We start from the raw sequence: 18489 nt of genomic DNA on the forward strand, positions 1-18489 counted from the left end.
AACAGTGGAAACAGTGTCAGACTTTATTTTTGGGGGCTCCAAAATGACTGCAGATGGTGACTGCAGCCATGAAATTAAAAGATGCTTACTCCTTGGAAGGAAAGTTATGACCAACCTAGATAGCATATTCAAAAGCAGAGACATTACTTTGCCAACAAAGGTCCGTCTAGTCAAGGCTATGGTTTTTCCTGTGGTCATGTATGCATGTGAGAGTTGGACTGTGAAGAAGGCTGAGCGCCGAAGAATTGATGCCTTTGAACTGTGGTGTTGGAGAAGACTCTTGAGAGTCCCTTGGACTGCAAGGAGATCTAACCAGTCCATTCTGAAGGAGATCAGCCCTAGGATTTCTTTGGAAGGAAGGATGCTAAAGCTGAAACTCCAGGACTTTGGCCACCTCATGCGAAGAGTTGACTCATTGGAAAAGACTCTGAAGCTGGGAGGGATTGGGGGCAGAAGGAGAAGGGGACGACAGAAGATGAGATGGCTTGATGGCATCACTGACTCGATGGACGTGAGTCTGGGTAAGCTCCGGGAGTTGGTGATGGACAGGGAGGCCTGGCGTGCTGCGATTCATGGGGTCGCAAAGAGTCAGACAAGACTGAGCGACTAAACTGAACTGAACTGAATACTTCTTACGCTCCTATTACCTGGACCTATTTTAATTTATATTCACATTTGCTTAAAAGGAACATATTACATCTTTGATACTGATAAAGTACAGTTTTGTTTGCCATTTTCTTATCATTCACATGGCATAACTATTTCTTGGCATTTTCTCTTCTGGCTTTCTGTTTGACTTAAGGCTTTATTTACTAAATACTATAAACCATAAAATTAGAATCAAGTTGGACCTTCTCCTCTGTTCATATGATCTGAAAAGTAGTTTTTAAATCATACAATCTGGATAAAACAGCCACAGGGAGCAAATACTATGGGAGGAAAAGCAAATCTTCAAGATACTGTAGTCTGAGAATGTTGACATTTTGAGAATGCCTGTTACAAATACTATTATTATAATACAAAATACTATTATAAATACTAAATTCAGAAAGTTAACTACCTGACCTTTTAAAAGTGGTATTTCATTGTTATTATTTTCTGTCTAGCAGTACTACTGCACTATAACCAGAAAAAAAAAAATCCTTTTCTTTTAGTCTATTTTTTAAAAGAAATTGTTCTATAATTTATCTATTAGCACCAATTCTCAATGTTGACTATATTTCATAATCACAAAGCTGTTATTTAAAGCTCATGCTGGCATCCCCATCCCAAATTTAAACATCTATTAAAGGATATCAAAGAAATCTGTATGTTTTTAAAAGCTCCACAAGTGATGCTAATACATCATCAGGATTAGCAATAGTCAATCTAATATACAATAATACAGCATGTATTTCCTGCACATTCCACTTTAGAGAATCTCTAAAATTAGTTGTTATTCTTTATATACTCTTCCATTAAAAATTACAGACCAAAATTGTGACATACAGCAGAAACTTCATTAGGATATGAGAAGTCCAAGGGGTTGTTATGGTTACTCAGTTATTTTAGAAAATGAGAATTATTCTTAAAGAAAATTAGTAAAATACTATGTTCTCCTGACATAAAAACACATCCAATACTTTAAAAATTGTACTACAGTACAAGCATAGCTCATTTTATTGAGCTCTGCTTTACTGCACACTTCATTTTTTACAAATTGAAGGTTTCTGGCAATCTTGATCTAGCAAGTCTTTTGATCCCATTTTCCCAACAGCATTTGCTTACTTTCTCTCTGTGGATCACATTTTAGTAATTCTTACAATATTTAAAACTTCTTCATTATTATATTTGTTATGGTGATCTGTGATCCATGATCTTTGATGTTACTACTGTAATTGTGTTGGGGTGGCACAAACTGTGACCATATGACAGTGCTCTTAATTGATAAAATGTTGTGTGTCTTCTGATTGCTCCACTGACCAGCCATTCTCTCCCTCTCCTCGCACTTCTCTATTCTCTGCTACTGCTGCTAAGTCACTTCAGTCATGTCCGACTCTGTGCGACCCCATAGACGGCAGCCCACCAAGCTCCCCTGTCCCTGGGATTCTCCAGGCAAGAACACTGGAGTGGGTTGCCATTTCCTTCTCCAATGCATGAAAGTGAAACGTGAAAGGGAAGTCGCTCAGTCATGTCCAACTCTTAGCGACCCCATGGACTGCAGCCTACCAGGCTCCTCCATCCATGGGATTTTCCAGGCAAGAGTACTGGAGTGGGGTGCCACTGCCTTCTCTATTCTCTAAGACACCACAATACTGAGATTAGGCCAACTAGTAACCCTACAATGGCCTCTGAGAGTCCAAATGAAAGGAAGAGTTCTACATCTCTGACTTTCACCAAAAGCTAGAAAGGATATAGCCTAGTGAGGAAGGTATGCTGAAAGCTAAGGGACAAGCTGAAAGCTAGGCCTCCTGAGCCAGTTAGTCAGGCTGTAAATGCAAAGAAAAAGTTCTTGAAGGAAATTAAAAGTACTACTACAGTAAACACACAAACTGTAAGAAAGCAAAACACCCTTACTGGGGATATGGAAAACATTTGAGTGGTCTGGACAGAAGATAAAACCAGTTACAACATCCCCTTAAGCCAAAGACTAATCCAGAGCAACTCTATGAAGGCTGAGAGAGATGAGTAAGAGTAGAAGTGTGAAGACGTAGAGGTTGGTCCATGAGGTTTATGGAAAAAAGCTGTTTCCTTAACAATGAAAGTACAAGGTGAAACAGCAAGTACTGATGTAGAGGCTGCAATGAGTCATCCAACAGACCAGCTGAGATAATTACTGAAAGTGGCAACAGTAAACAACAGGTCAATGTAAACAAATCAATCTTCTATTGGAAGAAGATGCCACCTAGGACTTTCGTAGCTCGAGAGAAGTCAGTGCCTGGGTTCAAAGCTTCAAAAGACAGGCTGACTCACTTGTTAGGGGCTTTTACAATTGGTGACTTGAAGTTACAGCCAATGCTCATTTACCATTCCGAAAATCCTAGGACCCTTAAGAATTATTACTAAATCTACTCTGCCTGTATTCTGTCTGAATATTTATTGGAAGGATGATGCTGAAGCTAAAGCTCTAATTCTTTGGCCACCTGATATGAAAAATCAACTCAGTGGAAAAGATCCTGATGCTGGAAAAAACTCAGGTCAACAGAAGAGGGTGACAGAGGATTAGATGGTTGGATGGCATCACCAACTCAATGGATATGAGTTTGAGCAAACCTGTGAAGGACAGGGAAGCCTGGCGTGCTTCAATCCATGGGGTCGCAGAGTCAGCTATGACTTATCGACTGAACAACTAATACTACGACTCTGCCTGTGCTCTATAAACGGACAACAAAACCTGGATGATCACACATCTGTTTACAACATGGTTTACTAAATATTTTAAGCCCCCTGTTGAGTCCCAGTGCTCAGAAACAAAGCGATTCCTTTCAAAATATTACTGCTCACTGACAATGTACCTGATCATCCAAGAGCTCTGATGGAGATGTTCAAGATTAATGTTGTTTTCATTCTTGCCAACAAAACATCCATTCTACAGCCCACAGGTCAAGGAGTAATTTCAACTTACAAGTTTTATTATCTAAGAAATATATTTTGTAAGGCTATAAGCCACCTGTGGCCTTCCCAGATGGCACCAGTGATAACCTGCCTGCCGATGCAGGAGACGAAAAAGATGTGGGTTCGATCCGTGGGTTGTGAAGATCCCCTGGAAAAGGAAATGGCATTCCACTCCAGTATTCCTGCCTGGAAAATTCCATGGGCAGAGGAGCCTGGCGAGCTACAGCCCATGGAGTTACAAAGAGTCAGACACAACTGAGCGCCTGAGCACATAAAATACAGCTGCCATAAAATTCCTTCGATAGATCTAGGCAAAGTAAACTGAAAACTTTCTGGAAAGGATTCACTATTCTAGAGCTATTAAGAACATCTGGGATTCATGGGAAAAGGTCAAAATATTAACAGGAATGTGGAAGAGATAGATTTCAACCCTCATGGATGACTTTGAGGGGGTTAAAGCTTCAGTGGAGGAAGTAACCACAGATGTGATGGACAGCAAGATAACTAAAAGTAGAAATGGAGCCTAAAGATGTGACTGAACTGCTGCAATCTCATGATAAAATTTCATGCTCAGTGATAAAGAATCCACCTGCCAATGCAAGAGATGCACATGTGGGTTTGATCCCTGAGTTGGGAAGATCTCCTTGAGCAGGAAATGGCAACCCCCTCCAGTATTCTTGCCTGGAAAATCCCATGGACAAAGGAGTCTGGTAGGTTACAGTTCATGGAGTTCTAAAGAGTTGGACAGAACTGAGTAGCATTACTACTACAGAGAAATCAATGGCAAAAAGAAGAGTCAATTAATGTGCAAACATCATTGTTGTTTTAGAAATGGCCAGAGCCTCCTTCCAGCAACCATCACCCTGACTCATCAGTATTGAAGCAAGACACTCCACCAGCAAAAAGATTACGACTTGCTGAAGGCTTAAAAGATGGTGAGCATTTTTTAAGTGGTATTTAAAAACTAAAGCATGTACACTGCTTTTTCAGATATAAGGCTACTGCACACTTAACAGATTATGGTATAAATATAACTTTTATACATACTGTGAAACCAAAAACTTCATGTGACTCGCTTTATTTTGGTATTTGCTTTACTGTGGTGGTATGGAACTAAACCGGCAGTATCTTTGAGGTATGCCTGTATAAGATACTAAAACCAAATTTCTCAGTATTGTCAACTGGTGCTGAATGTACTTAAGTGTGAAAACATATTTGTCAGAAAAAAAACATTTGTGAAGTTCTGTCAGTCCAGGCATATCCTGGATTGGCAAATTTGATGAATATGATAAATCATCTTAAAACTAAGTATTTCCAAAAAAGAATACCACTCTTTTTCAAAAGACTAACTAGGGTGATTAACTTATAAGTAATATACCACTTTAGTTATACAGAGAGAGCACAGAACAATAGTTGAAAGCTTCACTTTCAAATAAGACGCTGGAGAATTTTAACTATTAACTTACTATATGTAGCAAATTAACCTCTCTGGGCTTCTGTTTTCACAGAAGAGAGGTGAAACTTAAACAGAAATGTCATCTAGCTCCACATGTAACATGCTAAAACTTTATTTTCCCTCCTTCATTAATGGGGTGGTTCCCAACCAGAGGACATTTGCCTCTACCCCAAAGGATACGTGGCAACATCCAGAGACATTTTCGGTTGCCACGACTCGGGGTGGGGGCCGGGGGATGGGCTACAGATATCTAATGTATCATGTAGAGATGCTGCTAAGTATCCTATGTTACACATGACAACTCTCTCCCCACCCCAAGAATTATCTGGCCCCCAAAGTCAATAATGTTTAGAAACCTTGGTTTGATGAATACATTAGAATTATATGTTGACACAAAAACTGCTTGTGTATTATGTGACAACTAAAGGCTGTTATCAAATTTATTTATTCAACAAATACTTACTATGCCTCTATGATGCTTAAGTGCTATACCAGAGTCCACTTTAAAGTATGTCTTCATTGTTAAAGTGACCTGGAATTTTTCTCTTCAAATATTGTTTTCATTTATCAGCTTAGAATTTTCTTGCTCTAAAAATCACCCACCCCCACTAAAAATGTACTTTTTTAAAAAAGGGAAAACACTAAAAAAAAGGGGTGGGGGGACCTTTAACAGCTGTTTGTTTTCTAAATAAACTGCTAACTGCTATGTCACTTCAGTCATGTCCGACTCTGTGCGACCCCATAGACGGCAGCCCACCAGGCTCCCCCGTCCCTGGGATTCTCCAGGCAAGAACACTGGAATGGGTTGCCATTTCCTTCTCCAATGCATGAAAGTGAAAAGTGAAAGTGAAGTCGCTCAGTTGTGTCCGACTCTCAGTGACTCCATGGACTGCAGCCTACCAGGCTTCTCCGTCCATGGAATTATCCAGGCAAGAACACTGGAGTGGGTTGCCATTTCCTTCTCCAAGTATTACCTCTACTTTCAAATAAAATCATAACTTCCAATCAATCTAAGGTCACTAAGTGTTCATGGAGGAAACATTTCAGCTAAAGAATATGTAGAGGACAAAAGGAAATATAAAAACGTAGAGATGGGGATGTACATTAAAACAAAGGTAAAAACAGAAAATGCTCTCCTAATCCAGGCAATTCACAAATACCAGGGAATCAATTTATATATTTAATCAATCATACCATTTAATCAATTCATATATGTCTATGCATAATTTAATACGAAAAAGGAGATTTTTAAATTAAAAAACTATTAAAGAACTATATAAATAATATGACTTGTTCTAAACATGAAAATAATGCACCCCTAAAGCCAAGTGGCACCCCACTCCAGTACTCTTGCCTGGAAAATCCCATGGGCGGAGGAGCCTGGGAAGCTGCAGTCCACGGGGTCGCTAAGAGTCGGACATGACTGAGTGACTTCACTTTCACTTTTCACTTTCATGCATTGGAGAAGGAAATGGCAACCCACTCCAGTGTTCTTGCCTGGAGAATCCCAGGGATGGGGGAGCCTGGTGGGCTGCTGTCTATGAGGTCGCACAGAGTCGGACATGACTGAAGCGACTTAGCAGCAGCAGCAGCAGCAAAGCCAAGTAAGGTTGTTTTAGTTCCGACTCCCTAGTGTTCTTGATTTCTACTTCCTCCAAAATATGAAAGTAAGAACACACACAACGTGGCCCTTTAAAAATTATTTTTAGAAAAGAATAAAACTAAGCATTAATGCTTTGAAGTGTCTTCAACACTGTAACTTCATTTCAAATAAGGAGGGGGAAAATTTGGATTTAAATATTATGACTATTTCTAGAAATTAAATTCAAATGAGAAAGTTAATTAGATCTTCTTTCATAAAATGGCTTTCATTAATCAACATTAGTTCCTCTTCGCTTTCTGTCACTAGAGTGGTATCATCTACATATCGGAGGTTGTTGACACTTCTCTGAAGACAATCAAGGCAATGTATCTATACCATATTCCTCTCTCATTACAATCATTACAATTCTGAAAGTGCACCAAAGTTTAAATGTTTAGATGCAACAACTGTTCCAGCTTCTGTGTATCTGTAACTTAAAAATCCTTAATCCTAAATAAATCAAATATCCCCCCAAATGCACTTGGATCAAAAAATAAACAATAATTCAATGCCAGTGGATACATGGTAAAAGAACTGATAATTACCCAGAAGGAAGGGGAGAAAAAAGTTTAGTTCTAGAAAAGGATAGTATGTATTTTAAACTGTTCAACTATGATTCAGGTTATAAAGAAGTTGTATAAAAGGAGACAAAAGGATCCTGCAAGGAGAATGGCAAATGGGTGGAAAACACTGATAAAAGGAAACATGGGCTCCTTATCTAATCCTCATAAAATAATCTGTACTTTCTGCCAGAAATAATAATTATCTGCCAGGAGGTAAGGCACACAGACCATGTCTCTAATTCCTTCAGGTATCCTAAGACACTTAAATAAGGTGAGTGACTCCTCTCCCCTGTAAGCTCCTTCCTTGTCTCTCCCATAAATTTTTTTTTATTATTCTCCTCACACCCACAATCCACTCAAGATTCTCTCCTTCAGTTGATATTCTCTATTTTCATTCTGAAGAAAGAGAAAGGTTATCAGGTATGGAAGTTCACTGATCAGAGGAAAGATTGTTCCTAGTCAGTCCTATCCACAACTAACCCTGTCCACCGAGTCTGTAACTTCATACCACCTCTGGGCAAAGTTTACTTTAGTTCCTCCTCTCTCTTCAGCACTTTGCTTGTCCCTGTCCCATCAAAGGTCTGCTATGATCCTCTCCCTAGCACATAATAAGTCAAGTCTGTTAAGACTCTGGATACCACCTCCCTTTCTTCACAGTCAAGGTTCTTACAAGAGCAGTCAATATTTGCTCACTGTCCAATTGTTCCTTAATCAACTACTATCTGGCATCTTGCTCTCATTAGGCTACTAACACTAAGCCTAAGTGACAAATTCTTAGTCACTTTTTAGTTGTTATCTTAGTTGACTTTCATGGCATTTAATCCTCCTTGTTATTCTCCTTCTCCGCTGGCTCCTCTTGTATCCACCCCTTTACCTTCTCCTACTCTTTCTCCAGCACACCCATCTTGCCTGCTCACATTTCCTAGCATTACATACACTATGAGTTCATCTTTAAAAGCGGTTTTTAAACTTCTGGGTCTCAAAACCTGTCTACAAACTTAAAAATTGTTGAGGACCCCAAAGAGTCTTTGTTTATGTGGGATATAACTATCGTTTTAACATTTTAGTAGTTAAAACTAAAAACACCAGAACACACAAGTACACAATCAATAAATCATCAGTAATGATGTCATCACAAATCCTACAGCCTTTGGAAATTTTCACTGTAAACTCATGATGAAATGAAAATTTACAAGCCAAATATGTTTTAGCGATACTATAAAAAAGGCAAATAATGTCTTTGCACTATTGTGTGCCAAAACCCACTAAGTCTTCATCTTCAATCTAACCTCCTTCTGGAGCTCCAGATAGCTTCCTCTGCTTTGGCCATTTCACAGGTATTCAAACTCAGCACTGTCCAGAATCTAATGTGTTACCTTTTATGCTAACCCATTCATCTTCCTTCTGTGTTGTCTATCTCACTCAAAGACATTATCATTCATCTGAGGCTGCTGCTGCTGATGCTAAATCACTTCAGTCGTGTCTGACTCTGTGCGACCCCAGAGATGGCAGCCCACCAGGCTCCCCAGTCCCTGGGATTCTCCAGGCAAGAACACTGGAGTGGGTTGCCATTTCCTTCTAAAATGCATGAAAGTGAAAAGTGAAAGTGAAGTCGCTCAGTCGTGTCCAACCCTCAGCAACCCCATGGACTGCAGCCCACCAGGCTCCTTTGTCCATGGGATTTTCCAGGCTAACTACCTATAAATAATCTGAGGTTCCTCCCTCTCCTTCTCTACCCGCATTCAGTCATCAAAACCTACTTTTAAAATCTAGTGGAATCTGAGAGCTTGTTAGAAATGCAAACACCCACTCCAGATCTGTAAGAACCCTTGGTAATTCACTTGCACATTAAAGTCTGAGCAGCATGGGCCTGGGTGGTTATAGTATCAATAGTTGAGAGAATCCGAAGAAGGCAGAGTCCAAAACACAAACTTGAGAGCACTGTAATTAGAACTCCCACTTGAAATTTTCTCTCTGGTTAAGCCTGGAGTTTTGTAAAGGCAACAGCATTCCTTAACTAAATGATCTTCCCAACTTGGGTTTCATTGTCCTCTCATTTCATCCTATTCACTGCCCCCTTAAGGAGCCTTCTTCATCTCTACTTGTCTTGTTTCCCTTCTTGTCATCTTCTAGAAATGAAATATAAGGGCACTCAAACTCTGACTTTGCCTATCTTTCAGCATTTTTGCATTATCTTCTCTACATAAGAAGTCGGAAAACCAGGTCAATCACCTAGGCAGCTTGTTTTTGTTTTTTCCCCCAGGCTCCTCAGATGAGCTAAAGGACAGTTAGGACTGATAATCACGGCCCTACATCTTGAACAAAACCATGCTGTCGTTCAATCGCCCAGTCATGTCCGACTCTGCGAGCCCATGGACTGCAGCCTGCCACGTGCCATACTTCCACGCAAAAGCACACCCTAGTACCGCTGCCTGCTTTCTTCTCATTCTTTGTCCTTGTCCTCTAAGATGAGCCCACAGGCTTTCCTCAGGACTCAACTATCATCTCTTCTTTGAGGGAAGACCTCTCTTTCCTCTTTCCCTACCTCTCCCCTGCAGGCAGATGGAATTAGAGGTTTCTTGCTCTTTCCTCCCATAGTACCTCGTGCTTGCATCTGTTGTAGCACAGCCCACACTGGTTATGGAACTGCTTGTCCTACTAGACACTGATCTCATGTGAAAGCAAGAACTGTGTCCTACTCATTTTTATATTCTCTGTGCTTAGACATAGAGGTTAGAAGATAACAGATATGTAATAAATGCTTACTGAAACTACATTTTTAGAGTCTGCTGAACAGCCCCAGAGTGATGTAAAATAAAGCAAAACAAGACTGATGCAATTTCTTTCATCCAAGACTGGACAATTTCATTAAAAGACAACCCTTTTTGTTTTACAATTTTACATTTAGAAATAAAAGGCAAGCTCATGCATGAAGTGATTCACATATAAACTACAATGAAAATTTCAGCTGAAGTAATCAACCTAACAGTGAATATCAGATGTTTTTCACTTTTAATAGTAAAAGGATAGATGAAAACAAGAGGTTCTTAGTGTCTGAAAAACAGTACTGGGAAGAGGTTAGAAACCAGGGGGATATTATTAGTAGGCTAAAATCTTCATAAATACTAAAAGGAAGTAAAATGCCCAATCAATGAACCAAAAATGCAAGATATGCATAATATTTATATTATAATGTGGAAATAAATAGCAGGAAGAAAAGCTAAGAGAATGGAGATCAGGGTGAGGTAGGGGTGGATGGTAGAGAATGCTATTTAAAAAATTAATAAACCTTCTACTGCTGTCTATAAAAACAAAAACTATTACCTTAAAAAATAAAAAATGTTATGGTTCAGGGGATGGATTACCAAAAGAATAAAATGACATCAGCAGACAATGGAATACTACATAAACTTTACTATTACGTGTACTGGGGAAAAAAGAAGTACTTCTATCCTGTAGCTCTTTGCTCTCAACAACTTTACTTCATGACCTATGAGAATCTGTTCTGTGATGTATATGAAGTATCACCCCAAGGGAAATCATTAATTGAGCCATCTCATAGTGAAACAAAGTCTTCCAGACAAATCACTTCTTAAAAGACAAACCCCTGCCCCCAAATTTCCTTCTTCAAATTTTAAGGAAAACATATAATCTGTAGTCATTTCCAAAATATTATGCCACTTAACCATTATTTTGTAAAAATTCCAGATGCTGAACACAAAGCAGCAAGAGCCAAAAGATTTTGAAAATTTTCTACTGTGACCCCAAATGTCAAAAGAAAGCCAAGTACATCCAACGGTTAACCAAATTGTATTTCAGTGCAAATACCATTAAGGTCTTAAAAACTTTTTTTAACATAAAAATATAGCCAAAAGTGAGCCTTAGAATTCTTTGGTTATTTTCTTTCAAACTGATTCTTTTGGAAGAATTCAAATATTGCATCTACAACTTATTTGGGAATATGGGTACCTAAAAGGAAGACATAAATATATAACCATTACAGGTGATCTAACTTTTCCTGTTTTTCTATTAAAAAAAAAAAGAAAAATCTATCAAAAACACCAGGTTTAGTGAACATAAAAGAGAAATATCTAAAATTATTTTATTATCCTTCATAACATAAAACCCTATGAAAGAGGAGACATGTGAAATTACTACATAGACCCAAACCTGTGGAAATATCAAGAAATGTTCCAAAATCCAAGAAACATTCTTGATATGGTTTTTGAAAAAATGTACTTTGACAAGATCTAAACCTACAATTCTTCAGGACTCAGTGTGTATTAATTTGGAAAAAAAAAAAAGCTAAACTGTGATAATCTGGTGCTACAGGGGCTACTAACGCTTACCTCAAGGGAACCTACTGCAGATAAAGTCCCGTCACTTGCACAGTCCTTTCAGCTGCCTGCCAGTTGTCTCTGTGGAAGGGAAAGCCTGATGAGTGAGAGCCCTATGCCACACTCCTTTGGAGTGTCAGGGTGCCTGCACAGAACTCCACAAAACTGTCTACCTAGAGATTCCTAGATGCTTTCAATACAACAGGGCTTAAAAAGATGCCGCTGCTAATATTCTCCTTCCACTGAACACCACACTAAATGGCTAAGAGTGTGCTAATGACCTACTGGTATTATTATCATGTGATAAATCTACACTAAACCAAGCAGAAAAAAGACTAAAATGGGTCAAACAGAAATAAGTTAACACTGACAGGGGAAATATACATACACACACACACACAAATGTTGAAAAGTAAGTGACAGAACTCTGTAGTCTGAGAAGAAGTATTACAGACTTTTATTTGCAAAAAGTGAAGTTGTAGCATCAACAAATGAATGCTAATACTCAAAGAACCTCCTGTCTAAATATTTTTTAAAATGCCATCAAGAACATCATGCTCAACGTGAACTATACCATGGATCCAAATACCTACTTATAAAATTCCATGTATTTTCTTAGTGGGAAGAGTAAGTGGGTGGGAAAGGAAGGAATTTTTCAGATATTTTTAACCATGTAAAGTGAAAACCAATAGCATGAAATCCCACAAGAAATTTCAAAAAGAAAACAAAAAACGTGTATCTGTATCTCAAAAAGTAAACAAACCTTTACTCAGGACCAAACTAAGAGGGAAGTATAACAAGAAATAGTAGAAAACGGTGAAAAACAACGTATTACAAAAATCACGTTCATCTCTTAGAATCATGAATGGCTAGCAACTGAAGAACATCTATACCATTAATATAAAAGTTCATCTACATAACCAAAGAAATTACATTTTCTTTCTAATGTCAAATAGTCTTCAGTCTAATGTTATGCTTCTAAAACAGAATAAAATGCTCCTATAAAAAACAAAGATTAACATTTAGCACAAGTATTAAAGGAGGAAAAAAATTAATTTTAAAAAAGGTGATTCCAACTTTTCCTTCAATAGCAACATATTTAAAATGAAGTTACTCACCTCTGATTCTTTGTCACTCAAAGATCCCAAGCTTCCAAAACTGTGATTAGAGCTTTCATTATTTGTTGAGGCCTGTGAAAGATTTTTTAAAGGTAAAAATTAGGAGTAATTTTAAATGGAACATATTACAAAGTAAATAATCTATCTTTAGAATTAAAAACCTAATTCCTTTAAATAAGGAAGACAAATGAAGTAAAAATAAGAAACATTAAAAAAAAATAAACACCAACGTCATAACAATATAGCTTAGAATGTTTTATTAAATCAATAAAGTTCTATCGTGTTTCAGGAACTGACTTCTTAGCTGATTTTTTAGATTATCAGATTCAGGAGCAAAAGAAGTGAGATGTTATTAGGATAAAAAGAGCCTTAAAATTACTTCCCAATAAAAACTAATCTAATGCTTCCTTTAACTAAAAGTATTATTTGTGTTCCTTAATTCCCACCACAATCTTAGCAAATTCTATCATATCTCATCCTCACCCCTTTGCCTCTTCATATAAACAAACTGGTCAATCTTCAGTTTCTCTTTGTTTGGGATTAGTCTTTCAAAAGAATCTTTTATTAATTTGACCATGTTAACTGCTTCACTGAAGAGTTTCTAAATTTCTTTTACAATATTTTGGACTGTGACAGTAATGAGCTATCTCTGTCAAATAACATTTTCTATGTTACTATATGTTTCTATGATGCTTATTATTTTGTGGCCTTTTTGGAAATATTAATACATTAGATCGATGTCTTGCAGGAATGTTTAGACCAGACTAGAGCATATATGCCAAAGAGGACATATGAATGAACTTCCTGGACAGGTCGGCCAGCTGATAGCTCTATGTTTCCCTTCAATCTGTAAGAGTAACTATTAATCCTACCATTACGAGGTTGCAAATTAGCCTATAATTACGCTAGACTGACAAATTTCCAATTGATGACTGATAGGACATATTACATATATGTCCAGGGCTATGCTGTAAAGGCTATTTTTAACACAAAACAGTACTTGAACTAAGATTCAAGCACTATTTAGAGGAATTTATAATCTAATTAAGACAGGATTATCAAATTAGAAACAGGCAACACCATAAACAGAAATTAAAGAGTGATAAATTAGAAAGATTCAGGGCAATGGAACCAGTGACAATGTTTCTGAGCATCCCTAAACCCCCAAACCTATGTTTACAACAAAACCAGGTGACAAGGAATCTCCATAAATCTCCCTAAAATAGTACATGGGAACAAATCACCAACAGAACCTGCACTGTATGAGAAGAAGCAGAAGGAAACAGAGTGTCTGACACATCTGAGAAGAGAGACTCCCCAAATAGCTATAACTGGAAGGATTTCTGCATCTACTTGAAGTCTAAAGCTGGAGCAGTTAGCCTCTATGGTAAACTGACCTCTCACTAACAGTGTCCCAATGAGCATACACTACTGAGCATGCAATCGGAATTGAGCACATTAAGCATAATGAATATAAAGAAATAAGAACAGTGGGAAGAGAGCAAAGCCTTAGAAATCTTAGAAAGCAAATGCCACACTTCTGAAGAGTTCCCAAAAACAACAGCAGAGGGAGCTCTGTAAGAAATGCCACCCTAAACCAAAGCAAGAAAATGATGTAGATCAATCACATGAAATTATAAGGGGGAAAAAAGCAAAAGACACAGAATTACATCCTGATAATAAAAGCATACCAGGAAAATACACCCACTAAATAGATGAATTTATAACCAACCATTTCAAAATGAGCTAGAAAAATGACTCAAGACATGAAATAATAACACAAATCAGATGTCAAAAAACTAAGAAGGTAATGGAATTCAGGAAAGTATCAGAAATTGAAAAAAAAAAATTTTTTTTTTTTTTTTCCAAAAATAAAGATTAAACCTGAATGAACCCAAGAGAAAATACATACAACAGATAATGCTTTAAAAGAACAAGAAGGTAAAAAGGAGGAACAGTTTTGGAATCAAATGAACTGAAGAGATTAAAAGGGTGAGAGAAAGCAATCACTTAATAAAGTAATAAGGATCCAACATTCCAGTAACAGAAGTCTTTAAAAAACATCACTACAAGAGAACAAATTAGTAAAGACTGTAATTTGAAAAAACTTTTTTGAAAACAGAAACCAAAATCTGAAACTACTGACTGAAGGAGCGCCACGTACACTTAAGAATTCAGCCAGAAGGCCAATATCTGATTTTCCAAAGGCAACACTTTACTTTTGTCGGAAGAAAACCGAGCAACATATTTCAGCTATTCAAGGAAAAAACTATGAATAAAGTATCTTATGTTTGGTAAAATTGATTTCTCATCACATGGAAGACACAGATAAACTTATCAAAATGCCAAAAATTGGGAAACACTGCTCCCATGATGGCAAGCAGTAACATTCTTGCTGACACAGATTAGATAAGAAGTACATGGAATAGAGTATAAAATTTAATGGCTAAATGGATACAAAATGTTTTGAAAACTATGGTATGGAAATTCATGGAAAGCACAAGCAAATTTTTACACTATTTTCAATAATCTCTGTGGTCATTGTGATAGTACACACATTGTTGAGACTGCTGTGTGTGAGATACAGAAAGGAGGAAATAAATACATAAATTAATTAAATTATTTTAAAAACATGAGATTTTTACCTTTCAAAAAAAATACACACCCCACAGACCCTGCCATGAGTAATAACCCAATATCTCTTATCAGAACAACATTCACACAGATAACAATAAATTCCAGAAAAAAAGTATATAAAACAACTACCTAAAGGCACTTGAGCAATCAAAAACAGGCAGAATCTGGTTAGAAGACAATATTTGGAAGGAAAAAACAGAATTGGATGGGTTTCCTATTTCTACAGCTTTTGCCTGAGAGAAGGCCCCTAGATTGAGCTGCACAGAGCAGCTGAAATTTGAATCAAAAGATACAGTCTTACTGGCTTGAAAATTGGGAGTTTGAAGCTGCCACAGTAATGGAAAGTGAGAAGATACATACTGGAAAATAAAGAACCACAAAGAGAGAGAGAACCACAAAGAACTGTACCCATATTTCTGGCTGGTCACTGACCTATGCAAGAGTGGAACAGATTCTAAGCATCCGGTAAGATCTGCCATCCTCTTCAGGGAGGCACAGTTAGATTTCAGTTCAGCCAAATTAACTGCTTGCAAATACCAAATACTAACACTCTCCATAAAAACACACTAAATCCCAGAGTTACTACAATGTATCATTACAGTATGCAGGATATAATACAAAATTTCTTAGCATATGAAGAAACAAGAAAATGAGACCCATACTCAAGAGAAAAGACAATCAATAGAGAACAACCACAAGGCAACCCAGATATTAAAATTAGCAAAGATCTTAAAGCAGCCACCTGTAAATACGCTCAAGGCAAGAAGGGAAAATAAACTTGTAACTAAATGAACAAGTTGGAAATTTCAGCAGAGAAATAAAAATGTCATAAAGAGCCAAATGGAAATACCAAACTGAAAAATTCACTTTCTAAAATAAAAATTCACAGTATGGGTTTAACAGATAATGGATAAAGTATTGAAGACAGATCAAAAATTAGTCCAACTAAGAAACAGAGAAAAATACTGAAAAGCAGTTATCTGCTAGACACTATTAAGTAGTCTAACACATGAATTTGGAGTCACAGAAGGAGAGAAAAGGACAAAAAAAATTTTTTTTAAGAAATAGGCAGAAAATTCTAAACATTGGTGAGACATAAATTTACACACTGATGATCCCAAGCAAGATAAGTACAAAGAAAAATCATATATAGCTATATCACAGTCAAACTGCTGAAAACCAAAGTAAAAAAATCTTACCACAATGAGGTATTACCTCATACCTATTAGGGTGGCCATCATCAAAAAGACAAGAAATAACAAGTGCTGGTGAGGATGGGGAGACGAGAACTCTCCTACACTGCTGGTTGGAATGTAAACTGGTGCAGCCACTAGGGAAAACACTGTGGGGTATCCTCAAAAAAGCACAGAACTACCACACGCATGTGTGCACACTCAGTCATGTCCGACTCTTTGTGACCCCAGAGTAGCCTACCAGGCTTCTCTGTCCATGAGATTCTCCAGGGAGAAATATTCAAGTGGGTTGCCATTTCCTCCTCTAGGGGATCTTCCTGACCCAGAGATAGAACCCACATCTCCTGTATTAGCATGCAGATTTTTTTTTACCACTGATCCACCTGGAAAGCCTCCATATCCTTGCCAAGAACTACCATATGTTTCAGGAATTCCATTTCTGCATGTTTATCTGAAGAAAATAAAAACAGTAACTCAAAATTATATCTGCACCTCAATGTTCACTGTAGCATTGTTTACAACAGACAAGACATGGAAGCAACCTAAGTGTCTATCAATTGATGAGTGGGTAAGGAAAATGTGGTGTGTGTATGTATATATATGTATATAAGAACACTATTCAGCCATTAAGAAAAAGGGAAATCTTTCCATTTGTGGCAACATAGAACCTGAAGACACTATGCTAAGGGAAATATGTCAGATAAAGACAAATACCCTCTGATCTCACTTTTGTGTGGAATCTTAAAAAAACAATAAAAATTTAAAAGCCCAAGCTCAAAGATATAGAGAAGAGATTGGTGGTTTCCAGAGACAAGTGGGGGATGGGGGAGAAATGGATAAATGGGGTCAAAAAGTACAAACTTCCAGTTATAAAATAAATAAGTCTTGGGGATATAATGTACAGCATGGCAACAATAGTTAATAATATTATATTTGCATATTTGAAAGTTGCTGAGAAAGTACATCTTAAAAATCCTCATCACAAGGAAAACAATTGTAACCATGTATGGTGATGTTAACTAGACTGTGGTGATCACTTTGCAACATACACAAATATGGAATCATTATATTGTATACATGTGATCTAATCTGAATGTAATCTTAAACATCACTTATACTTCAAAAAAAAACCTTACAATTAAAAATAAATAAAATCTTGAAAGCAGCCAGGGAAAGAACACATATTACATTCATGAGAACAAAAAAGGATATGACTGACAGCTAGCTTGTCACAATTGGTACTGGAGGTCAGACTTCATCTCTGGAAATGGAAGCCAGGGGAACTCTGTACTGAGACACGTAAGGCGCAGATGAGGAAAGAGAGGCCTTGGGTGCACAGCTACACACTACATGAAGACACTCGGCACCTTTCTGTGCTAAACTAGAAAGGCGGCAGCCAAACTTAAACTCTTCAGGCTGAAGATTACAGAATTTCTCTCTAGGAAAACAAACCATGGTTTAAGAGACAAGACTTACAGACACCAAGAATCAAAAATCTCTCAGAAGAAGGACCCAGTCAACTCATCCTACTGAAGTAAATCCTGCCTACTCAAACAACACTTCCAGTAAGTGTTCCAGTGCCTAATGTACAGATATGAAGAAGGCCCCATATCACCAGATATCGGAAGAATATAAACAAAAAAAATTTTTTTAAGCCCACAGGCAAAAGACAACCCAGGAAGCAGAAAAAAAAACTTCATACAAAAATAAAACTATCACTCATCTCACACGCTAGTAAAGTAATGCTCAAAATTCTCCAAGCCAGGCTTCAGCAATACGTGAACCATAAACTTCCAGATGTTCAAACTGATTTTAGAAAAGGCAGAGGAACCAGAGATCAAATTGCCAACATCCGCTGGATCATTGAAAAAGCAAGAGGGTTCCAGAAAACATCTATTTCTGCTTTATTGACTATGCCAAAGCCTTTGACTATGTGGATCACAATAAAC

General features: G+C 37.4%; 1 protein-coding gene across 1 annotated transcript in view; it reads right to left on the minus strand.

Annotated features, from left to right (window-relative positions):
- Window positions 1-18489, minus strand: part of TLK1 (tousled-like kinase 1) — a 234667-nt gene that overhangs the window by 76367 nt on the left and 139811 nt on the right. Inside the window, exon 3 of the mRNA XM_010843803.1 lies at window positions 12711-12782. Within this exon, the coding sequence (XP_010842105.1) occupies window positions 12711-12782 (72 nt within the window). The remainder of the gene's footprint in view (window positions 1-12710; window positions 12783-18489) is intronic.

Source organism: Bison bison, unplaced genomic scaffold (assembly GCF_000754665.1).
Source record: "Bison bison bison isolate TAMUID 2011002044 unplaced genomic scaffold, Bison_UMD1.0 scf7180017864190, whole genome shotgun sequence".
Lineage (NCBI taxonomy): Eukaryota > Metazoa > Chordata > Mammalia > Artiodactyla > Bovidae > Bison > Bison bison.